Genomic DNA, 25,691 nt, shown 5'->3' with positions numbered 1-25,691 from the left:
AGATTTTCTACCTTAAATCCAATATTAATGGCGGGCTGGATTTAGAGTCCTCTTCATTGTCTGATTTTTTTAAAATCCAAATCTGATCCCCTCCTAGCGTCCTCATTAAGTCACATAAATTGTGCTCCCTGGATCAAACCAGACTCCACTTCCTCCTTATCCAGCTCTTTACACCTAAGATCTGCATCCTCCTTAGAAATGGATAACTGAGATGAAGAAGAACAACAAATGATTTCAGATGTTGAGCGTAAAGAAGAGGAAGAAGATGAAGCGGAAAGCATCCTCTTTCATTTTATTTTTTCATGCAGGGCATCTTTAAAAAAGTTAATTTACTTCCTTGCTTGGAAGCAGCATGCCAATGTCTTGTAACCTTTTCTACTTTCTTCCTGTGTCGTTCATACAGGTCCTAAAAGAGAATTCATTAATCCCCATACTTCCTGAATTCTTGCCTCTGTCCAAGCTACATCCCACATTTATAGCAAAGATTCTGTAATGATCCTTACCCTAGCTGCTTAGCCCCATAGGTGACCAAAGAGAGAGCTCAAAATGCAAACCATTACCCACCCGGCAGACCAGTTACATTTCAGAGACAAGACCCAGTGCCCCCCCAAAAGCCCAGCATTTGGGAGATGTCTTTAAGTTGCAATCTTTTTGGTGCCTGAACAGAGGACAGAATAAAAAAAAATGAATGTTTGTGGGTAGTTTGGGCTTATATACCTCCAGGGAAGAGGGGGTGGTGTGGCGAAATTACTTCTGATCTGCCTGAGTACAAGGATGAGTAGTAGCTAAACCGTCTACTCAGCCCTCACACCTCTACAAACCAAAAGTGATCCCAATCATAAAAGTAGAACAGACACATCCAAGAGGTAAACCTCCTTTGCCTTTTCGTGGTAACATGGACTGAGGTAGGGCTAAACTCTTAAAAGCGGTGTGAACCCAAACAGCAATAGTGAAATTGGCCTGGCACCCCTGGTTTGCGCATGCCCTGATAAATCATCAGGGTATTGCCCAAATTGACCTTTTACAATTGACCTTTTGCACAATTGACCTAATTATAGTGGTCCTAATTGACCTTCTGCCCAATTGACCTTTATATTGTTTTAGTTATTTTATTTATGTATTAGGTTGGTTTTGGATTATAAATAATATAAGGGTGGGTGGAGGGTTGCAGGGGGCTTCCCCCGCATATATGTCCTAATTGAGCTTCGAAATTAGGTACATTCTCCCCAGGTCATTTCTCCCGAGGTCAATTGTGAAAAGGTCAATTAGTATACAACCATAAATCAGACCAGTCATAAATCATACATTTTTTTTATTTACTTGTGTATAATCAAACAAGATTTTTACAAGAGCTCAAGAGAAGAAGAAGAGTGGAAAGCATCACCAGGGGAAGAAGGACTAAGCTTCCGCCAATAAAGGGATGCTGAGTCAAATGGCAGTGGTCAGAGTAATTTTTTGAAATGCTAAGTTCAACAGTTTAGCTGACGCCGTATGCCATCTTGTCTTGTCCCCAGTAATTAAGCGATTCCACCAGATGTCTTCATTGCTTGCAAACGAGTTATCAGTCAGGGAGGTGAAAAAGGCCATCCTTTCTTGGTGCAGAGCAGGACAGAGCATTAGCAAGTGTCTGATGGATTCTATTTCTTCAGCGTTTTTGCAAAGTCTACAGGCTTTTGACGTGGATCCTGTCCTGATCGCCAGAATTTCCAGCGTCGGGAAAACGTTGAGACGGGCTTTTAAGAAAGTTCTCATTAAGGCTTTGTTGGGATATCGTTTGCAATATGCCATTGGTTCTTTCAATGTGTTGATGTTCATTGGAAGATGGGCTAATAATTTGTTACCAGTTGCTTTTTCAATGGTCATGATCCAATCTGTACACTGTAGTTTGGTTTTAATCCTATCAGGATTGTGCTTTAATTCTTCTTTGGTACAAGCGATTTCCTCCAGTTTCAAATTTTGATCCTGAGCCCATTTATTCATCATTTGGTTATTGCCCTTCTCGATCTCTTCAGCAATTATTCAATAGATTTCTAGGCTCCCCTTCAAAGTGCCAGTTTGCACTTGCCCATTCTGCCAGTTCTTATTCAAAGTGCCAGTTTGCACTTGCCCATTTTGCCGACATGTGTTTCGACCAATACTTGGTCTTTCTCTAGGCTGGGCAAAATAACATTCAGTGTCATGCAGTATGTAGCAATGCTTAAGTTACTGTTAAACATGAATACATCTGTAGTGTTAATACATCACACATTATATGTATTTACAGATCCAAAATTGAAAATAAAAGAAGAAAAAAAGATTGTTTATACAAATCATGTTCATCACTATATTAACAAAGATGACAGGAATAAAGAGGGTAGGAACGGAAGGGATTGAGGGATAATTGTAGAGAAAAAAAATATTAAATACAGAAAACAGAAAAAAATAACTATCAGGTTGCATTATCGATATATATTACATTGTTCTATTAGTATTAAAATTAATGTTATAATCACGTTCTGTTGTGTGTTTAAGACCAAATGTTGTCCATCAGATTTTTTTTAATCATTGGTGTGACCTGTGACCATATTACTATTGTCTACATTTGTTACACCATAGCACTAGAGGCATTAATTGCAGAGTCCCAATCATGGCTTATTGCCCTTTGAGACCGTTGTGCTAATATAACAATGCTGTCTGAGCATGCAGTTCCCACCAGAATTCCTATTGCCTTTCACCATGGTGATGGATAACATGCTTAATATTAGTGCATGGGTCCTCACCTCATAAAGATATGCTTCTTAATTAGTCTATTGCATGTTTCAATCTTGATATTGGTATCCTAAAATGAAAGTATTATGGATCAAATGCCCATTGCACAACCATTATGCAAGTGTCTGCAAAGTTTGTTATGTGAACCTTAACTTCATCGAATTCTAACGATTATAGAGTCCCAGTTTGACCGAATGACTTCAGCGGCAATCCACATGATCCAGATCGAGGGCGCCATGTTTTTTGGTTTGTTTATATTGTTACATCATGACGCGTGGCGTATTAGGTGCCGGTCGTCAACGTTTTCTTCTTTTGTTTATGTTTATCTTTTTAAAGTGTAGTTACTAGTTACCTGCACTAACCATGCACCAGCGTTTGATTTTGTATCAAAACATTTGAAATATCTTCTGTAAGTCGATTCTGTGCAAATAGACCATAAATCCTTTAATTATTATGATTACATCCATTTGCTAATTATAACTTCCTATTTGGTAATCATTCATGATAGTTATTATGTGTGGACTCTTGTCAGTCCTGGGCTGTAATTAATTAGCGATGTACTTATTCTTTTCAGTTATCTAGTTATAAAGACCATAATACCACCTGATACGGATGTATAGATAAATGAAATGTGATTATTATTATTATTATTATTATTATTATTATTATTATTATTATTATTTAGTATGCGCAACCAAATTGGCCCCGGGGGCATATGGGCACAGATCATTAGTAAGGCTCATCCATGAGAACGAAGGGGTGGGAGCCTGTTTATCTAAAAAGATGCGTCTTAAGTTTGTTTTTAAATTCCTCTATTGTCCCACAGTTTCTTATAGTGGGTGGTAATACATTCCACTTAATGGGAGCAATTGACCAGATTGCGCCCCTTCTCACTAATTCCAGGGAGGTTTTTGGTACCTGTAGGTTCCGCCGCCTGCTTGATTTTTAATCTATTGGCAATGTAAGGTGGTGCATCACCGGATAAGGCCTTAAACATGATGGTGAGAAGTCTAAACTCCACCCTTTCTTCAATTGGTAGCCAGTGCAGCTTCCTTCTTACATCTGATACGTGTGCATATTTATCTAAGCCCATGATGGCTCTTACAGCACTATTCTGTTCTACTTGACGTTTTTTCAATTCAACTTCATTTATGCCAATGAGGAGTGAACCACAGTAATCTAGTTTTGAGGATACAGTAGCTCTAGCAATGGTTTAACACCCCGCTTGCGACAGAAATGGTCTTATATGTGCTAAAAGCCTGATGTAGTACGCGGACGAAGACACCATATTATTAACATGAGCTGACATACTCAGTGATTGATCAAAAATGACTCCAAGGATTTAGATTTTTTCCTTCACTTGGATGTCATGGTTGGCGATACAAAAAGTTAGGTAATCTAATGTCAACTTGTTGAGTCTCGTCTCGGAGCCAATCAACATCAGCTCTGTTTTCCCATGATTCAGGGCCATGCCGTTTGCATCCATCCAGTTACAAATTAGATCATATATTTCAGCTACCCTTGTGACATCATAGTTCACTGACAAGGGATATAAGACACTGTGAATCGTCAGCATAGTTCGAGAAGCATATATTCTTTTTTTCTAGATCATCAAAGAAAGGGACCTTAAATAAGTTGTACAAAATCGGTGACAATGCTGCCCCCTGAGGAACTCCATAGTTCATAGTTATTGGGTCTGCCTCTGCTTTTTTGCTGCATGCCCGAATTGTTCTTGAGCCTAAAAAAGACTGGATCCTGTTTCTAGCATTAGCACATAAGTTAGCTCTATTGTCCAACCTTTCCAGGAGGAGTTGATGATCCACCAAATTGAATGCCACTGAGAGATCCAAGAACTTTAGTAGCATAGTGGATCCTTCGCTCATTTTTGACATCATATTTGATTTGAGTTCCAAGAAAGCTGACTCTGTGTAGTTTGCATTGCCCTCATTATTGCCCCCATTATTATATACTCAAAAGGCTGGTAACCCTTGAGCTTTTACTCATTGATGCATTTCCTGACATTTCCCCCAGAATTCTGAAAAATGTGTTACATACATTGTAAGTGGAGTTCGGTAAAGTATATAAGAACCTTGCTTAAACAATGCATTCTTCTTTCCTCACCCTTATCTGAGCAATTCAGGGTCGTTTTCTCCAGTTTGCAAAGTGTTTCTCTAAATGCTTCATAAGGACTGCAACATTACTTCCATCTAAAACATTTAATCAATTGAGCCTTGACACAGCCCCATGCGGATTTGGGGAGTAGACTCTGATAAGTGCCCCAAATCAAGTTACCTGACACCATTTTGGGCTAACAAAATCTTCCTTACATTCAACAAACCTAATGGTCTGTTCAGCTAATTGCCTGCAGCCCCCACAGGAGATGTCACCCCACTACTGCCACGATAGGGGCTCAGCACGACTGCTGGATCAGACCAACTCACCAAGAATGAGTTGATGTCCCCACCAGACATCACATTCAAACAGCTTATTATACCCCCATTATATTTATTTGAGTGAGTGGAGATATGCACTTCCAAATCCATTGAAATATGTACAGGCCTTCAAATAATCTTCACACATTTAAGGCATCTTTACTGTTATATTGCATCATATGAACACATATATATTAAATAACAAAACCTTTATAAAACAATGCATTTGTGTACATTTGCATAAGCATTATACTTCGTAAGTATTTCATCAAAAGAGGTTGTGCAGGGCCCTTGCAACTAAATAAGCGCAGCTACCGAGTTCCTACGAGCACTAGTCGGATCCATTTCAACCCTAATGGCGGGGGAGTCTTATAGGCTGTGAAGCACAGGCCTTGGAGAGTAGATGGCAATGCATTCCTGATACCCCTCTAGCAGCAGGTTCAGTATTACCCAGGCAGTAGTTCTGAAACTTGTACTGTAAAAGGCGGCCCTTATGTTGGGGCCGAGTTTGTATAGCTTCTACAGGTCCTCTGCTGCTGTGTTTTCCTTTCGTGTCACACGGTACTTTCTTGCGGCAAAGCATGGCGTCCCATTCTCCCCCTGCGGAAGCTTGTTTCGGTGACATGGTCAGCGTAGCCCACATTGTGGGAAAACGAGATGGTGTATTTACGTCTCCAAACCTTCCGCGTAAGGAGGGGCTCCAGTCCAACAGTGCTGTCCTCCATTGCTACTTCTGCACGAGGTCCATCCGCCTGAAAGGGAGAATACTTTTTGTTAGAGACTTTCAGTGGTAGCATTTCGAAGGTTTTCTAAACTTTGAATAGAAAAGCCAGGAAGCAAAATGTAAATCCAAGATTTTCATGAAACATTTATGGAAAAAGCATTACTTCATACACAGCTCGCCCCAATTTAATGTTTGATTAAAGCTCATCCATCCCCTCACGTTCAGCTGACCCAGTATTGCTAATTTTATCCATTTATTTATTTAAAATGTGTAGGGCACATCTTTCATTCTACAGTGTCTTGGCGATAGGAATAGAATAATAAACACTAGGTGGTGAGAAAACATGGACTTTATTGGCCATTGGTTGTGGTAAAAGAACTAAACGTTTCAGGTCTTACCCAATCGCTCATCCCCCTTAAGTTCTCCTGGTGTCTTGTTTCCTCATTTCCGCATCTCCTTGGTATCTCTCTTCTGAGCTGGTCTTGTGGGGTAATCTTGTCTGAATGTTTCTGCCAAATCTTACTTCCGACTTAGTCTTTCCTGTGGTGCTGTGAGGGGTGTTACGGTAGTCCCGTAGCAGCTGGCACAATACCTTCTCAACAGGTTCCACAGTCAGTCAGGCAATTTGTACGCTCCTTTTTATATTGCTCATGAAGCGCTCAATTGTGCCATTTGCTTGGGGCCACAGCGGTGTGATTCTGTGATGAGTGAACCCCATATATTCTGCAAATATTTTGAAGTCTTGTCCCGTAAAGGGGGGTCCGTTGTCTGACTTCAATACCTTGGGGATACCATAGGTGTTGAACATTCTATCCAGCACGGGTATGGTGTGAAACGCTGACCAGGAAAGCAATTTTTGTATGTCTGGGAAACGGGAGTATTCGTCCACGGCTACTAGTATATGCTCGCTCGCTTCAAATGGTCCGAAGAAATCTACGGCAATTTTGTCCCAAGCATTCTTTGGGAGGTTGGTCATGCGTAAAGGCTGTGGTTGCGCATGTGAATTGATGACAGCACATGTGGGGCATTGTTTGAGGAGACCTTCTACTTCCGAGTCTAGGTGAGGGAACCAAACCTTTTGCCTGAGCATTCTCTTTGTGGATACTATCCCTCTATGGCCCTCATGTGCTAGATCCAACACCTTGCCATGTAGTGTTCGAGGGAGTACTATTTTCGTCGCCTTGAGTAGTAATCCTCCATCTGTTTTGGTTAGTTCTTCCTTGACTGCTAGCAGGCAGCTGGTGTCTTGCTTTGTTTCTCCACAGGTGCTCTCTCCCGTCTGCTTTGCCTGTTTCCAGTGTCCTTTCTCTAGGCATCTGATTATCACCTGTAGGCCTTGGTAATTTTCTGTCTCCAGTGCAATTTGATGCGGTCTAGGCCTTTTGGCATGTTCTCATGTACGATATAGTGAATATACTGATCTGCAATGGAGGTAACCGGCTAGGATTCCTTGAGTGGATGACGTGACAGGAAGTCTGCCGGGTTATGCTCCTTCCCTGGCCGGTGTAATATGTTGAAGCTGTAGTCTTCTAATCTTAATGCCCATCTGGCAATTCTCTGTGGCATCTTTGGTTGAGGGTTTCCATATATGAACAGTAGTGCCTGGTGGTCTGTGACCACTGTGAACGGTTTTCCATAAAGGAAAAGGTGGACGTGCTCACAGGCTCACACCACCGCTAGTCCTTCCTTTTTGGCCTGCGAGTGGGCCTGCTGCGTCTTTGAGAAGCTCCTACTGGCATACGAGACGACATGTCTTGTGTGGTTTTCTTTTGAATCAGTTTGTGTCAGGATGGCACCCAGACCTATCGGGCTGTCATTTACTATGCGCTCTGTTTCTCTTTTGAAGTAAAAATAGGCCATGTTTATAGCCTCCGATATTCTTTGTTTAATCTTCTGGAATGCTTGCTGACACTTTTGGTCCATTCGAAATCTGTGTTTTGTCTTGTTAACTCCCTGAGTGGCTCACTGACACACACAAAGCCCTTAATGTAGCGGGTACAGTAGCTGGGGAGCCCGAAGAATGAGCGCAGATTGGAAATGTTTTGAGGCGGGTCGGCGTCTGTAAGTGCTGTGACCTTCTCTGGATCTGGGGTCATGCCCTCTGATGAAAATAGGTGCCCGAAGAAGCAGAGTGTTTGCTTTCTAAACTCGCATTTCTCTTTGTTCAGGTTGAGTCGAGCTTCTTCTAGGGCCATGCAGACTGAAGTGAGTGTGTTGTTGTGCTGCTCCTGGTCTTGTCCGAAAACTAAAATGTCATCGCTGTAATTTAAGCAATTTGGTATGTGCTTGATGACGTTGTGTATTTCGGATTGAAATATTTCCGCTGCTGAAGAGACCCCGAAGCTGAGGCGCTTGTATCTAAATAATCCTAGATGTTTGACAAACGTGGTAATATATGTGGAGTTTTTACTCAGTTCTGGTGGTACCCCTTGTTGAGGTCTAGTTTTCAGAACACAGTGGCGTTGTTTAACAAATGTACCATATTAGTGATGCAGGGTGCTTGGTGGCGTTCTCGTAATATGGCCTCATTTGGACGACGCATGTCTATGCATATGCAAATATCGGTGGATTCCCTTTTTGGCACTCGGTCGATTGGGGACACCCACGGGGTGGGCCCTACTGCAGGCTCAATGATTTCTGCTTCGATGAGCTTGTGAAGTTCTTCCTCTACCTGCTTCTGTATGTTTATGGGTATTCCTCGGTAGTGTTGCGCTACTGGAGGCACCTGGGGGTTGATGTGGAGTTCGATTTGTCTCCCTTTCAGACCCTTGAAGAGTGCAGGAATAACTGCTTGATCTTCGCAGCTGGATCGAAGTATTTGTGAGCCATGAGTCTATATAATATGTGGAGGAGGCCCATGTCAATGGCAGCTTTGTAGCTCAGGATGTACCCGTTTTCGGAGGCCGCCTTTAGGACCTGTATTGGGATCTTTATTGTCTGTCCTTTGTAGGAGCATGACGCCATCAAATACCCTTTGCACAGCAGTGGTGTTTTAGATCCGTATGGGTAGATATTGACGGCAGCCGGCTTAAGACGAGGAGCTTGCGGTAAATTGTGTTACACTTCCTCGCTTATGACATTCACCGCCGCTCCCGTGTCCAGTAGGAATTTGGCCGCCATTTTGTTCAATTGCATCAGGAGGATAGGGCTGTGTTCTTTCGCCGTCTGTTTACCTAAAACATACAGATAGCCCTGTGTCTTTGGCTCTTCCCGGTGTTTCTCTCTGCTCCTGGAGTCCTCCTTCGATGACTCAACCGATCAGCTTTCTGTCTGTGAATGTTCAACCAGGTAGCATATATACCTCCTGGGTCTTCTCCTCAATCTCGATGATATTGATTTGCTGTCTCTCCAGTCTCCGGACGCTCTCTTCTGTGGTCTTTTGTCCGTTCTTTCATTTGTGTTTCTTTGCTGAGGTGGCTCATGTCGGTGGTCCGACGTCCTGAGGGGACTTTGTGCCTGTCTTTCTCTGCCTTGGTGTGGCCTCCCTCCCGTTCCTTCCCCTCTCATTTGACTCCTGTACATGCAGAATACCGCTTTAAAATGATTGTCTCCACCACAGGCTGAGCACTGTTGGCCGATTGCGGGACATGGACCCTTGTGCGGGAATTTGTAGCTGCATCTGTAACAAAAGGGTTCACCTTTTCCTTTGGATGTCAGGTCCAGCTTGTTGATGCTTTCACCTTTGCCATGTGATATTTTGATCTCACCTAGTCCCTCCACTTGAGATGCTAGGGCGGCATCAGAGCGTGCGAGGCGTAGGATCTCTTCCAATGTGCACAGGTTTTGTAGGAGTCTCTTTCTAAAGTGGTTGCACTTGCATCCTGCAATGATTTGCGAGCATAGTGCTTCCTCATTCAAGTAGTTGTTAAAATTGCAATGCTTCATTTTTAACCGTAGTCGCATTACAAAAGTGTCCATGGATTCCAATTTGGTCTGTTTCCTCATGTGAAATATGTGCCTCTCGTAATCCACATTCGTGTGTGTGGTGAAGTAGTCTGTTAGCGGGGATTTGAGGTTTGCATATGTATCAGTTGAGCCCGCAGGGAGCTCCTCCACAATGTCTCTGACCTTTGGGCCTATGGGCAGAGTGAGGAGGCTGTGTTTCTTTTCCTCTTCAAGGGGTCCGATGGCCTTAATGTACACTTCAAAGTCTCTAACCCATCTTTTCTAGCGAGGCCCCAGACTGCTGCATTCTGTTAGGTCAACATGCTTGGGCAGTTGACTGATGAGACTGTCCTGAATTCTAGAAGGTAAAGCTGGGACCGGGTTGAGGGGAAAGATGAGTGTCTCGTCCCATGACATTTTGCTGCAGTGTTAGACTGATTTTCTGAAGGTCTTGAATGTTCTTTCCCACTGTTTAATGTTGTGTTGTTGAGTGACCTTCTTTGTGCTCCATGTTGGCACTGGTGGCGGGAGTGCAGGTAGCGTGGCGTTGGAGCCAGTGCTTGCTCCCTTATGTGCTATGGGGCCTTTGTGCTCTTCATGGGCCACGTGCTTGCCAGCTTTATTGTGCACGTGTGTCTGGAGTTCTGGGTGGGCTGAAACAAGGTTGCCTTCTGCTTCTGTACACGGCTGCCGCCACTTGCTCTTCAGAGCCACGTGGAGTTCCACTTGTAAAAGTGAAATATCCCCGGTGGGTGGAGCCTGCGCTCGCACGCCCTTGTCACAACGGGGTTCCCTGCACAGGAACTCGCCTTCTTTCCCTCGCCTACCACAAGCAGAGGCAGCTCCATGAGGCCCAGCAGCCTCGGGCTCCTTGCGCGCCATGTTTCTGGGGCAAGCCAAACGTTACTGGACCCCGACACCATCCATGCTTTCCCCTCGTCAACTTGCGCCATTGTGTGGAGGGATGCCGGCACTGCAGGTCCTTTGCCCCTTGATCACCAAATGTGCTGTCCAGGCTTCCCCCTGCCTGACAGCCTCCACGGCCCCTCCAGTGCGTATCACGGAATAAAGAGGCAGACACCAGGAGTGGAATAAAGCATGTCTTTATTCTTTAGCTGCACACTAGAACTGCCTTCCCCGCCCCTCCCCTTCCCATTGCTCCCACTCCCTCTCCACGTGACATGGGAGGTCTGAACTTAAAGTATCAACATCACAGTGGCCTAGCTGGGTGGACTCATCCAGGACAACGGTGACAGGACAAGACAAAAAAAACAACAGTTGAAAAAGAGAAAAACGCTAGACGGAATGTGGAGTGGAGTACTTCAGGCGGCAGCTGGAGGGAGGTCAGGCTTATTAGGTGGCTGACTGTGGGAAGTTACAGCCGGGATGCCTGGGGGCCATGACAGGAGGCTCCCAGCAAGGCAGGGTGGCACCCAGTGAACAATGTTTCAACATGTTGACGCCGGACCAGGGACAATGGCCGAAAGGCAGAAGCCTAGGTCACGCAAAGCCCTGAAGTAGGATGCCCTATGGTATAGTGGAGGGAGCATCCCGGTGGCACGGATAAAAGAGACAGCCACTAGTGATGGTGGACAGCAGTGCAGCAAAGTGCACCCACCCCAACCCCAAAGCAGTGATGGGTTTCAGGACCTCTATCACCTGATGAGGAATTTGGGGGCCCATCCGGTATATCTGCAGCAGCATCTTCAGCAAGCCACCATACCTTTTATCATCCTTACACTATTTCCGTTAGCACCTCCTGACCATTTCCAAGGTGAACCACAGAAATATTGTTCCTTTGTAAACCATGTGCAAATCGCACTTCCTCTATAGGCCTGCAGCATTTCCTGATGCCGTCACAAAGCCGGCCTTTGTCTTGTCTCATCTTGGAAGGGTAACAGCTGTTTGGACTAATACCCTGATGGAAGTTAATGATCCTATTTTGTACAATGTAGATGCCCCATGGGAGGCCATGGGACGTATGTTTGATGTCCAATACAAGGCTCAGGCCCGCAATTTAGAGTTATTGGCACTCACACAGAACAAGCAAGGATTACTTCACTACGCAGCTTGATTTAATCTGTTATCTGCCTAAACCAACTGGCATGAGCAGACAAAAGTAGCAGTCTTTTAAAAGGGGCTCTCTGAGGAACTTAAAGATGCCATGACCACTGTTCCGGTCTTGACAAGCGACTATCCCCTTTATTGGACATGGTCTTGCAGATAGACGTAAGATGAACCGAATGGAGAGGGGCGCATAATTGAACATTCGCTCCACAAACTGTCCATGAGGGCCATACAACTGACCCTAGTAGTTCCCCTCAGCCTATGCATACGGGGGCCTTTGACTTTAGAGGAACACGATACAACGCTGAGTATCCAACCTTTGTTTATACTGTATCCAGGTCGGACACTATATCTGTTCATGTCCCCGGCATCTGGCTAAGAAGTCGGAAACTGCCAAGACCCATCTCCAGTGAGGACCTGTGTGGAGGGTCAGTCTGAACTAAGTCCTAAAGAGGCCCCAATGGCTGTTTATGTGTATCTGAATGTGAGCCTTTTTTCTCCTAATGTGGCCAATCAGGAGGTAAGAGTCATGATTGACTCAGGGTCCAGAGTAATTACATAGATTCTGACTGGGCCAACGATATGGGCATTCCCTGTGTCCAAAAAGTCATTGCCTGAACCAGTAAGAAGAGTTTATGGTTCCAATCTGGTGTTAGGTCCGGTGGTGGAACAGACCGTTCCATTAATGAATGACAACCCAACAGGATTATCGTGAATGGATAAGCTTTAATTTGATTACGGCTCCCTATTTCCAATTGATTGTAGGCATACCCTGGGTAAGGACTCACAACCCTACCGTTGATTGAGTACGAGAGAAGGTCGTCTTCAACTCTGATTTGTGTTTTACCCAGTGTTTTCAACACCATGAAAGCCCTAAGACATTGCGCCAGGTTCTAATGTTAGGTTTTCATGATATCGGTGTGGTGCAGCAAACTATTCTGATGAAATATCAGGATTATGATACTATATTTAGTAAAGGAGCCTCAGAGAAATTGCCCCCACATCGAGCATATGATTGCTCTATTGATCTGTAGGAAGGGGCTGCTATTCCTTGTGGCAGGATTTACTCCTTAACCTGGAAGAAGGACCAGGACTTGCAGGATTATCTCGCTAGTGCCCAGAAAAATGTATTCATCAGGACGTCTCGTTCTCCGGTAGCCTCTCCTTTATTTTTTGCGCCTAAAAGTGAAGGCAACCTACGGCCATTCATCGACTACCGTGCCATAAACCAACTCACCATAATAATTGATAAGAGCAGGCAAGCCCTTCCTATCCAATACTAGTTGTCTGATCTTGGCAAGAGCCGTAATTCTCTCCCGACTCGACTATTGTAATGCCCTCTATAGTGGTGCCAAAAAAAGCCACCACCCAAAGACTCCAAACTGTACAAACCAATCCTCTCAGAGCTGCACTAGGCATAAAGAAGAGGGAGCATATCTCCTCTATTAGGCAGCAACACAAATGGCTCTCCACTGATAATAAAATCCACCTAAAAATGATCTCCTTGACCCATAAGGCTCTTAAGAATGCTGCTCCTAATTATCTGACAGACAAAATAAAAAGAAAAACATCCAATAGGCCTTTGAGACTTGCCAACTCTAACTGCCTGGTAGTACCCAGATTCAGACTTGCCAAAATCGGTGGCGCCAGCTTCCCTGTGAGAGCTGCCAACTTGTGGAACGCTCAGCCACCCAACCTAAGAGTAGACCAACCTTTCCCACACTTCAGAAGGAACTTCATTAAACACATTAACGCTACCAATGCTTAGACATCTGCTATGACCCCTCGCACGCGCAGCCCTACCCAATGTACATAGTTGCTATTAGCTACCCCTTATGTTTATAACTGCTAACACCGTATGCACACTCCTGTACATTATACAGTTTCTCCTGGTAATCTCTCTAAATAGACTGTAAATATGTAATTGTACATTCATGTAATATTGTAATATTGTAAACTTATTGTAATATAGTAATTGTACATTCATGTAATTATTGTAATTGTACATTCATGTAATATTGTAATATTGTAAACTTATTCATGCAACATTGTAAGTCTTGCATATACTTGCTGCTGCGCCCGGTAACCTATGGGTCTGGAGCGCATTATAAATAAATAAACAAACAAACAAACAAACAAACAGTAGCCACTCCCTATTATATCGGTCTTTTTTGACCAACTCTGGGATGCTGTGATATTTACCAAGATGGAACTCTGTGGGGTTTATAACCTGCTACGGGTCTGCAAGGGGGATGACTGTAAGACCACTTTTCATACTCGCTTTGGGTTGTTCGACTACCTTGTGATGCCTTTTGGGATCTGTAACGCCACTGCCAATTTTTAACACTTCATCAATGATTTGTTTAGTGATATCCTGGATCAATATGTCGTGGCATATCTGGGTGATATCCTTCTATATTCACAGGCTCTATAATCACACTTACATCATGTATGATTGGTGTTGTAACGCCTTCAGGAAAACACTTTTTCCACGCTTCCCGAATGAAGTTTTCCTAGGGTTTACATTGAACTCCCACGGCGTGCTCATGAGTAGCGCCAAGGTAAAAGCAGTTACTGAATGGCCTCAACCAACTTCGGTCAGTTACAGTCTTTTTTAGGCTTTGCACATTTCTAACTTCATTTGCTCCTTTTCTTCTGTTGTCATTACCGATTTAACCCGATCTACAGTACTGTTTTTTTGGAACGAACAAGCTCAAGCTTCCTTTGATGCCCTCAAACAGGCCCTCACAACAGCACTGTACTGCAACATCCCATTCCGCATTTGCCTTTCGTGGTCAAAGCTGATACTTCTGCCATATCAATCGAAGCAGTTTTCTCTCACAAATGCCCATCTTTCACTCATATGCAACCTGTGTTCTTCTTTTCTAGTAACCTATCACCCGTCTACTGCGCTTATATGAACGTGGATTGCCAATGAATTGCAATGATAGATTAGTGCATAGCCTCAATATCGCACCTAGAAGACAGTAGGGCAACTGGGATTTCATGCTTAGAAGATGCATTATGATAGCTTAGAAGGCTTAATATGGTAACCCGACCAGTGTGCATAGAGGACTCTCTCACATGGACAAACTGGTTAAACAGTGGCACCAGTAACAAAGCTCCATCCAAACCTCAAGGTACGTATAAACGCACAACTTCGATGGACATCTACCGCAGTCACGGCTACCCACAAACATGCATCAGAATGCAGTGACGAGCTACAACAACATTTGGTCCAATTGAACACATAAAGAGTCTCTTCGACTCACAAAGTCTCCTGACCTCCCTCATCACCCAACCACATGCCTGATCTCTCGGGCTGCTTATTGGAGCCAGGCTTGCCCACCTAATTCCTTGTCTTGGATAAATGCACACACACATTCTAAGCCTTTTCTGAGAATGTTCCCGTACTCTGGACTGCGGTCCCCAAGGGTGTTCGCAACACCAGCACGTTGAGACCATAGTTATGGGAAAAGGCGCATATAAATTACTACTACTACTGTCACTATCAAGGCAGCCTTGAAGGAGTGGTGCCATTACCTGTTGGGTGCCCAGCATATGATGACGGTCTTTACTGACCATTGTAACCTACAGGCATTATAATCCTTCCACTGTGTTTTGGTTCAACAATCTCATTGGCACCTGTTCTTTTCCATGTTTGACTTCACGATTACCTACCATCCTGCATCTTGAAACAGCAAAGCAGACCCCTCGTCCCGGTCTTACAACTCGCCCATTTCTTAATCTGTTCCTGAGACCATACTGCTATCAAACCTCTTCCTATGTGCATGCACCCCGACCCCTTCCTTATGTCAAGAGGTACGTTCCTGGGTGACTACACATCCTGACATGCTGAAACACTTACAGTTGTCTTGGTGGATGGTCTTCCTTATGCCAAAGCCAGGCTGTATATTCCAATGAGTTTTGGTCATACATTAGCCTTACACTGCTGCCATGATACTAAGTTCAGTGGACACTGAGGTGCAAAAAAGACTTAAGAGCTCTTGCCATGATGGTAAGGTAGCCTGTAATGGCTAACTCGTGAAGGAATAGGTCTTCTTGTTAAGTATGCATTCAGGGGAAGAATCACCAGGGTAAACGTGTGGGGCTGTTAGCTAACATGCCACTACTGCAGAAGATGTGGTTCATGATTTAAATGGCTTTCATAGTGGAATTACCTGAAATCCAAGGTATGAACACATTCGGGTTGTACTAGATACCTTCTTGAATATGGCTAGTTTTGTTCACGGTCGACGGTTACGTTCCTCTCGTATTCTGGCTGATTTGTTTTTTTAAGAATGTGTTTTGTCTTTGCCTCTCTGACCGAGGTGCACAATACACATCCTGTTTTTCGAGGGCCTTCATTAACCTGTTATGTGTAGATGCCTGGTTTTCCTTCGCTTACCATCCTCAAATGGATGATTCCACAGAGAGGGTGAACCAAATGCTCGAGCAGAACTTAAGGTGCCTCCGATTCCACGAATCTTGGGTCTCGCTGTTAGCTTTTGTCGAATTTGCCTATACAAATTCTATGCATTTCACTACAGGCGTTTCCCCTTTCTTTGCCCTTTTTGGGCAACACCCAGGACTATAGCCGAGGATGGTCTGTCTAGTACCATGACGCCCACTGCCACTGACAGCGTGCAGCATATACGACATATCCATTCATCAGTACGCCGGCACCTTTTAGAGGGTCAACAAAGTATTACAAAGCAGGCAGATGCTCATTGCATACCTGCTCCGGTATACCAAACGAGTGACAAGGTTTGGTTGTTAACCAAGCCCTTGCATCTCCCAAGTACACATAAACTCATGCCTCACTTAGTTGGTCCCTATGTGGTGGATATGGTTATCAATCCAGTGGGTATTGTTTTCTCTTGCCACTTAAGTGGCAAATACAACCAGTGTTACATGATTAATAGATTTGGAATTTATATTGCACATATCCCTGAGGAGCCCAGCAGCAAGCTGCATCTAGGCACGGATCTTGTCTGTCGAGAGGTAGAAATTACAATGCATCAGCTATTTAGAGTTACACAAATAGGTTTGTTTTCAATTGTTTCCTAAAGACAGCCAGGGATTCAATCTGTCGCAGATGGTGTGGGAGTGAATTTCAGGACCGGGGATCGGCCACTGAACAATGTCTATCTTACCTGCCAGTGGTTTTGGAAGGGGGGGATTACCAGTAAACCTTGATACATAGACCACAGGGAACGCTTAGGGTTGTAAGTCTAAATTTTTGATGTTAGATATTTTGGAGTCAGGCCACAAATACATCTAAAGGCAAGACACAGTAGCTTACAGTAGCATACGTCACTGCTTTGATCTTGTGTCTCTTCGTTCCACCTACCAGCACTTCCAGCTCCTATCCATGTGCGGGGTTGTGAGGAGTATTGATTGATTCTTTATTTACTATGTGCTTATACACAAGTGTTTCAAAGTGCAACCATGCAAGGGAGGAGTAGACATAGGGAAAATATGACAAACGATCTAACTAGGCATGGTACATTCAGATTTCACAGGTGAACAGGAAAGGAAGTGCATAAAGGGGAATAGGGACAAGTGCGCCCAGTGCCGTCAGAACATGGGTTAAGTGCAGAGAGATAGCACTCATGGGTCGTAACCAAAGTGCAGTAATGCTGTGGCAAGTGCAAGGCCTGGGGGCAAGTGCAAGAGACTGGCGAGGAAAGCTTGGGACCTGTGAGGCTCTGAGGTACACCAGGCAGCCAGTCAGCGAAACTGAGCAGAATTAGAAGAGGGAGAGCGAGAGAGCAGAAAGAGGTGGTTGGCAGGGGAGAGGGAGATAGAAGGAGAAGGCAAAGAGGAAAGTCTTGAGGAGTTTCTGGAATCTAAGGAGATCCAGCTGAAGATGGAGAGAGGCAGGGAGGCTGTTCCAGAGGGATGCACATGTAGAGGATAAAGATCTCCTCCCAAGTCTCTGCTTGGAGTAGCGGCTCACCTGCAGAGAGTTAGAGGAAGATGAGCGGAGGGCTCGGGAAGGCGAGTAGGAAGAGAGCGTTGCATACAGAGTGGGCCCAGTCCCCAGAAAGCGTTGTGGACAATGCAAAGGGTCTTGAATTAATCCTTGCAGCCACGGGGAGCTAGTGAAGGGATTTCAGCGCCGGAGAGATACGGTCCCTGGATTCTGTTCTGGATCAGTTGAAGAGGACAAAGGGTATAAGAGGGCAGGTTGAGAAAGAGGCTGTTGCAGTAGTCCAGCTTAGATAGGACCATGGCGCTGGAGATGGTGAGCCTCTAGGAGAAGGTGAGAAAAGGTAGAATACCTCTTAGAAGGTGCAGTTGGTAGTGGGACTTTTTAGAGATGTCTGCGATGTAAGACGAGAAGGAGAGAGTGGAGTCGAAGATGACCCTCAGGTTTTTTCCCTCGTTGGTAGGTGGAGGCGCAAGGCCAAGGGAGGCCGGCCAGAGAGAAAGATGGAAGGTGGGAGCAGGGGTCCCGATGGGGACAATCTCTGTCTTACTGGCATTGAAGCAGAGGTAGGTTGAGCACATCATCACTGAATTGTAGATAGACAGTCAGGTATGAGTGAAAAAGAGGAAGAGGTCGAGGGGAGCCTGAAGGAGAGCTGTGTGTCATCCGCATAACACTTAAAGCAGGTGAAGGTGGCTATCATATGGGCCAGGAGGGCCATGTAGCCATTGAAAAACCAGGGGGATAGGATAGATTCCTGGTGGACACTGCAAGTAGAGAGAGTGATAGGGGAGAGGAAAGACCCCAATTCCACCTGGGATGGGTGGTTGGAGAGAAAGGAAGCTAGCCATGCCAGGGCCTGATCAGTGATGCCCAGGGTATCATGGAGACATGCAATCAGGGAATTGTGGTTCACTGTATCGAACGCAGAGGAGCAGTCGAGTAGAATGAGGACAGAGGGAGAGTTAGAATCAAGATTTGCGAGCAGATCTTCACAGGTGTTGAGAAGAGCAGTTTCCATGCCTCTGGATGCTGTAAAGCCAAACTGGTGGTCATGGAAGCAGCCATCAGATTCAGTGTGGAGGGTAAACTGGGAAGTAGCCAACTTCTCCAGGAGTTTGCCCAGGAAAGGAGTGATAGCAATCGTGTGATAATTTGCCAGAATGGAAGGGTCAGCAGAAGGTTTTTTGAGAAGAGGGTGCACAAGGGAGAGCTTAAGAGCAGTAGGGAACACTCCACTGGTGAAGGAGAGGTTGCAGAGGTCGACCAAGGCTGAGACGAGAGAGTCAATGTTGTTGTTGTCCTTGATGGTTTTAGAGGGACAGTGGTCCACCTGTTTGGAGGAGGCTTTCATAGACCGGACGTGTCTAGTCACCTCCTCAGGTGTTACAGGGGCGAGAGAAGAGAGAAGAAGGGGAGGGATGGAGTGGCCAAGGGTGGTACAAAAGATGTTGGTGCATGAGGTGGTGAGGAAGATAGAGAGGATAGGATATCCTGTGCTTTTTAAGTGAAGTGTGCGGCCAGGGCCGAGCAATGGGACTGGGTGGGTGAAATGGTGGAAGAGGCTGCGGTAGGGTTTGCTAGTTCTTTGCAGACTTTGCCACTGGAGTCTTCACTTCCCCCTTGAAGCACTCCCTTGTGCACCCTCTTCTTAAGAAACCCCTGCTGACCCATCCTGCCTGGCTAACTATAGCCCAATCTCCATCACTCCTTTCCTGGGCAAACTCCTGGAAAAGCTGGCCATCTCCCAGCTTAATCCTCACACTGAATCTGCTCTTCTCCTTCTCTCATCTCTGACTGTCTGTCTGCTATCCAGGAGTGGTGTGCCAGTAAGACCAAGATTCTCGTCATCGGCACACCTGCTTCCTCCTTTCCTGTCACTCTCTGGCCGGCCTCTCTTGGCCCTCCTCCTGCTCCCACCTGTGAGGCTAAAAACCTTGGGGTCATCTTCGAATCCACACTCTCCCTCTCTCCTCACATCTCTGACGTCTCTAAGAAGTCACACTACCAGCTGCACCTCCTCAGAGGTATTCTTCCTCTTTTCCTCTCCTTCCCCCAGAAGCTCACTGTCCCCAGAGCTCTGATTCTCACTAGGCTGGGCTACTGCAACAGCCTCTTTCTAAATCTGCCTGTCTCTACTCTCCACCCTCTGCAACTCATCCAAAACAGGACTGCAAGACTTGTCTTTGGCCTCAAAGCCAGGGATCGTATCTCTCCAGGACTGAAATCTCTGCACTGGCTCCCAGTGAAGGCAAGGATTAAGTTCAAAACCCTCTGCATTGTCCTAATGGCCTTCTGGGGCCTTAATACCTTCAACTCTCTCTTCCTAAATATCTTTCCTCTCTAGCTCTTCTCTCATCCGCTTCCAACTCCCTCAGGGTCAGTCACTTCTCCAAGCAACGAGCTGGTGGTAGATCTCTTTCTTCAGCCGGGACCTCCCTCTGGAACAGCCTCCCTGCCTCTCTGAGACTTGAGGAGAACCACCTCCGGTTCAGGAAGCACCTCAAGACCTTCCTCTTTGCTTCCGCTTTCTCTCCTCCTCTCCCCTGCTGATCGCCAGGCTGAAACGGAAACCACACTTGTCACGTTGACGCTCCGTCTCTGCGCATTATTTGCTGCGCCACGCGAGAGCCGCTGGTCCACCCCACGCCTTCACATTGGCGAAGAGGCGTTCGGCCTCTCCGCATCGCAAAGAGGACACAAGGAGAAGCCTGCAGAGCAGCGGGTGCCTGCTCGGGTGCGTGGCACAGGAGCGCCATGTGCACGTGGTGATCCCCACGTGGGGGAGAGGAAGAAACCAGGCTGCAGTGAGTGATGACGCTGCAGAAGCTGTGTCCCGGGCTGCAAATGTGCTAGGAGCACAGCACAGGCACGGCAGGACAGCTGAGGAGCCTGGTGCACGTGAGGTGAGCAGAGGAAGAGCCTAGCATCTCCAAAACGCCCGTGCACACGGGAAACCCAACGGATGGTGCTCGTGACTATTAGAGGCGGCCACTTCTGCCCTCTGAGGGGCAGAGGTACACCCCAATGGGACACAATTTGGACACCAATAGTCTTTACGCCTAGGCAGACAGCCATCCCGAGGGTGGAGACCCAAAGGAAGGGGCACACCAAGCCCATCACTGCGGTCAGAGTGAACCATGTCGGGCCAAGACAATGGTCAAGGTGAGCAGGCACAGGGACAAGGACAACCGGGACAAGGCTCACAAGTGGTGGATCAAGTACCTTACAGGCTGCCAGACACGCTGGCAGCACAGATGCCAGTGGCATTCGAGGTCATGGACACAAGCAATATGGGTCCCAGATGGACCGAATGGATTAGAGACTTTGATCTCTATATGGGGGCCACAGGGGCCATAGAGGATGCTCGCCAAATATGTATCCTGAAGCTGGCAGTGGGCTCGGCCACATGCGACATCATCAACGAGATGCCACCTGATTCCATCGACTCAATCCAAAACCTGAAGGATGTGCTGGCCGCATACTTAACCCCCCACACTAACGTGGACTACGAAAGGCACCTGTTCCATAGCACCAAGCAGATCAAAGGTGAAACCATGGACGCCTATGTCATGCGACTCCGCACAAAGATGAAGCACTGCGATTTCGCCAACTACTCCAACACGGAGGCGCTCAGGTCCCACATCATAGCTGGGTGTGAATCTCAGACGTTCAGGAGGAAGCTGCTGCAGAAACAACGCACATTAGATGAAATCATGGCACTAGCTGGAGCTGAAAGGGCCATAGACTCCCAGGTGGAGAGCTTCAACAATGCCACTCCAGGTGAGAACATCCACAGGTTACAGCAGGAAAGAAGATCTGAGGAACTCTTCTGTTACAAGTGTGGCTTTGAATACCCACATGAAGGGACCTGCCCGGCAATTGGTCAGCGATGAGCCACGTGTGGCGAGGAAGGCCACTTTAAAGCGGTCTGTAGACTGTTCCACGACAAAGGTAGGGAGCGGATCAGGGAGCCGTGTTCCTGACCCAAATCAAGAACCAGCCCCTCCTCGGGGAACCACCCCGGTTCATCCATGCCAGGGCAGGCAAACCAAATGCCCCCTGACTCCAAGGAAAGAGAATCAGGGGATGACAGGCAAAGAAGTGAGAGGAGGGACCGAAGGAGATATGTGATGCGAGCAAGGCCCGAGACAAGATCAAGATGACATGTATGCTATCTGGTGGAACAATCACCATTGGACTATGATCCCAGCTAGTCAGGAAGCGATCAAAAGAAGAAGGCATACGTCTATGCCCTAGGAAACCCGACTGTCACTGCCCATAGCCCTACACTGATCATCAAATTGAATGAGCAGCCCACAGAATTTCTCATCAACACAGGGGCCACCGTTAATGTCATCAGCGAGACGATCTTCAGGGAACTGCCCACCCCGCAAAAGCTGTGCCCTGCATCGGTAGATATACATGCCTATTGTGCCAAGATGCCTCTCAAGTATCTAGGACAATTTGAGGGCACCTGCTGATATAAAGGACATGAGAGAAGAATACCTATTCACGTTGTAGCGACAGAAACAGACAGTGGGTGCTTTCTGAAATTCAAGGCAACCGCTGATATGGGACTCATCCACATTGTATACAACATCATGGTCCACAAATACATTGACCCGGTCAAAACGATCAATGACCTCTACCCACGTTTATTCAAAGGCATAGGGAAACTAAAGAACCAGCCCATGAAGCTGCATATAGATGACTCCATACGCCCCGCAGTCCAACACTACAGAGGGATCCCCGTCAATATTCAAAAGAAGGTAGAGGATGAGCTACACAAATTGCTCGAGCAGGACATTATCGAGTCAGCCACAGGCCCCACCACATGGGTCTCCCCCATAGTGCCGGTATCCAATAAAGGATCGGACGCAATTTGATTGTGCGTGGACATGAGGCGCCCAACCAAGCCATATTGAGAGAAAGACATCTGGCCCCACGTATCTCAGACATGATTCACCTCTTGAACGGAGCCAAAGTATTCTCTAAGGTAGACCTCAGAAAGGCTATCACCAACTCATGCTAAGCCCGGAGAGCAGGAACATCACCACCTTCGTCATGCATTTTGGCCTTTTCGCTATAAACGGCTCAGTTTCGGCGTGTCCTCGGCCCCGGATATATTCCAAGCTGAGGTGCACAACGTCATTAAGTATATACCAAACTGCCTCAATTAATGCAACGACATCCTGGTCTTCGGCGCAGACACCAAAAAGCACGATGACGCCCTCATGAAGGTGTGCAAAGCACTAGAGGCGGCAAATCTCACCCTCAATTGGGACAAGTGCGAGTTCCGGAAGAGCATGTTAAAGTTCTTTGGACACATCTTCTTGGAATCAGGCATGACCCCAGATCCCAACAAGGTCGCCGCACTCAACGACACCGCACCCCCAGCAAATGTATCAGAGCTGAGGTCATTTCTAGGGCTCGCCAGCTACTGTACACGCTACATCCAGGACTTTGCGACGGTAAGCAAGCCACTGAGACTCTTAACCAGACAGGATGCCACCTTCTGGTGGACGGAAGAGTGCCAAAAGGCATTCGAAACCATACAGGAAAGAGTAGTGAAGGCAGAAGACATGCCATATTATGACCCCAGCCGCCAAACTGAATTGACAGAAGATGCCGGCACCATAGGACTGGGAGCCATACTGGCGCAGGTGGACCTGAAAGACCCTTCGAGAACGCATGTTGTCGCTTGTGCAAGCCGGAGCCTCTCAGCCACCGAACAAGCATATTCGTAAGCAGACAAGGAAGGCCTTGCTGTAGTATGGGAATGCGAACATTTCCATCTTTTCCTGTATGGCAAACCTTTCAAAATCATCACAGATTATCAGGCATTGCTATTCCTGTACGGGAACCCTCAGGCAAAGATGCCACCTCGAAGAGCCAGATGGGGGCTACGACTGCAAGACTTTGCATTTGAAATCGTGCACCAGCCAGGAAAATGGGAAAATCCAGCAGACTTCTTGTCCAGAAGCCTCCGGGAGGGATGCACACCAGAACCCTTGTTAGCGGACAGCTATCTTCAGTACCTCATTCACCAGACAACCCCCGAGGGAATAGAAATCGTGACATTGGCTCGACAGACCAAAAACGATCTGGCGTGCCAAATCATCTGTTAAGGCCACAAATCAGGCATGTAGAGGAAAGCCAAAGAAAGAGGGAGCGCTGCAGGGGAGCAGGTGCACACTGAAGTGGAGCGACTGGTACAAGTGAAGGACGAACTGGCCTTGTCCGACGAACACTTACTCTTAAAGGACTGTAAGCTAGTGATCCCTCTATCCCTACGGGCCAAAGTCATCAAACTCACCCATGAGAACCACCGAGGGATGGTATCGACCAAGCGCATGCTGCGCCAAAAGGTCTGGTTCCCCAGCATGGACTCCCTAGTTTAAGAGGCCTTGAAGTCGTGCCTCATGTGTAGCCTCATCACGCCCAACCGACACCCAGAACTCCTAAGGATGTCAGAGCTTCCCCAAGGCATATGGGTAGCTGTGGCACCCAACTTCTTTGGGCCCATTGAAGGAGGTAAATACGGGATTGTCGTGATGGGCGAGTACTCAAGATATCCAGAAACACAACTCATATCCCCGTCAGCGGCTCATCATGTAATACCAGAGTTTGACCGCATATTCTCTGCCTACTGCAGCGCGAGAGTGCTCAAGACAGACAACGGTCCCCCATTCAATGGGCATCAATTCACACAATTTGCAAATTACCTCAGATTTCATCACCGGAAGAAAACACTGCTATGGTGCCAGGCAAATGGATTGATAGAACGATTCATGGCCAACCTGAAGAGGGTTCTTCAAATAGCCAAACTCACAGGGCAGCCCTATGAGCAAGTGCTAAACCAACTGATGAGAGACTATCGGGGCACTCCCGACAGCACTGCGGAGGTGATGTTCGGAAGAGACATTCAAACAAGGATGCCGCAGGCCCGACCAGAAGGTCTGCCCGAGAACCTTGACAAGGACCTAAGAGAACGAGATAAAGCCGCCAAAGAGTGCATGAAGGAATATGACGATCAACGGCGAGGGACGAGAGTACCCAAGATTGAAGTGGGCGATGTTCTAGCTGTAAAGCAGCCTCAGACCCACAAACACACCTCGATCTTCCAGGAGGAGCCCTGTTGGTCACGCAGAAGAAGGGGTCCATGATCACGGCACAAGGTACCATAGGACCCATCACTCAGAACTCTTCACATTTCAAAGGAATTCCCTCCTTCGGATTGCGCCGATTGAGCGGGCATGTGGTCAGCCCATTGACTATGCCTCGGATGATCTGTATCAAGGGGACCAGGGAGAGACGGAGGAGTCGGATCCGGGAGGATTCCCTGAGACTGAGGTTAGTGGAAATTCCCCAGAACTTGCGAGCGCTCGGCCTCAGCGAGTCTAAAACAGGCTGCGCCGCTGGATTGAAGAAATGGGTTAGCAAACCCCATCAGACATTCACCCATTGTGAAGGACCTGGTGACTGTTTAAAAAGGGGGGAGAGGTCACATTGATGTCTCCGTAGTTACGGTGGGGCGGGACATGGGAGGAGGAAAGTGACGTGCAGCGAAGGGAAGTGACGGGCAGGGGAGGCGGGGACAGGCAGAGCGAACAAAAATTTTAAAAAAGAGGACATATGCAGGAACGTTCGTCTCTGCACATTATTTGCTGTGCCACGCGAGGGCCCACTGGTCCACCCCACGACTTCACAGTACTGGTTACCTGGCTACCCTCTGATCTTGGGCTCCCTTCCCCGCCAGCTGCACACCTGAACGGTCCCCCCGCCGGAAACCCTTGCACTCTGGGGCTGATTCTGTATCCCTACAGCCCCCTACCAGCACTTTACACCTGATGTCTGCACTTACCCTTGCACTTGCCACCAGCTGGCCGCACTTTTT

The 25,691-nt window shown here is 46.7% G+C and overlaps 1 protein-coding gene across 1 annotated transcript in view; it reads right to left on the bottom strand.

Moving 5' to 3' along the window:
- Positions 1-1,295: 1,295 nt before the first annotated feature.
- The window catches only part of LOC138575495 (phospholipid-transporting ATPase IC-like), a 106,400-nt gene continuing 82,004 nt past the window's right edge, over positions 1,296-25,691 (bottom strand). Inside the window, exon 5 of the mRNA XM_069649488.1 lies at positions 1,296-5,932. Within this exon, the coding sequence (XP_069505589.1) occupies positions 5,735-5,932 (198 nt within the window). The 3' untranslated portion in view covers positions 1,296-5,734. The remainder of the gene's footprint in view (positions 5,933-25,691) is intronic.

The sequence above is a fragment of the Ambystoma mexicanum genome, chromosome 1p (assembly GCF_040938575.1).
Source record: "Ambystoma mexicanum isolate Mex_15411 chromosome 1p, UKY_AmexF1_1, whole genome shotgun sequence".
NCBI classification, from domain to species: domain Eukaryota; kingdom Metazoa; phylum Chordata; class Amphibia; order Caudata; family Ambystomatidae; genus Ambystoma; species Ambystoma mexicanum.
This window is presented reverse-complemented; position numbering and strand designations above follow the sequence as displayed.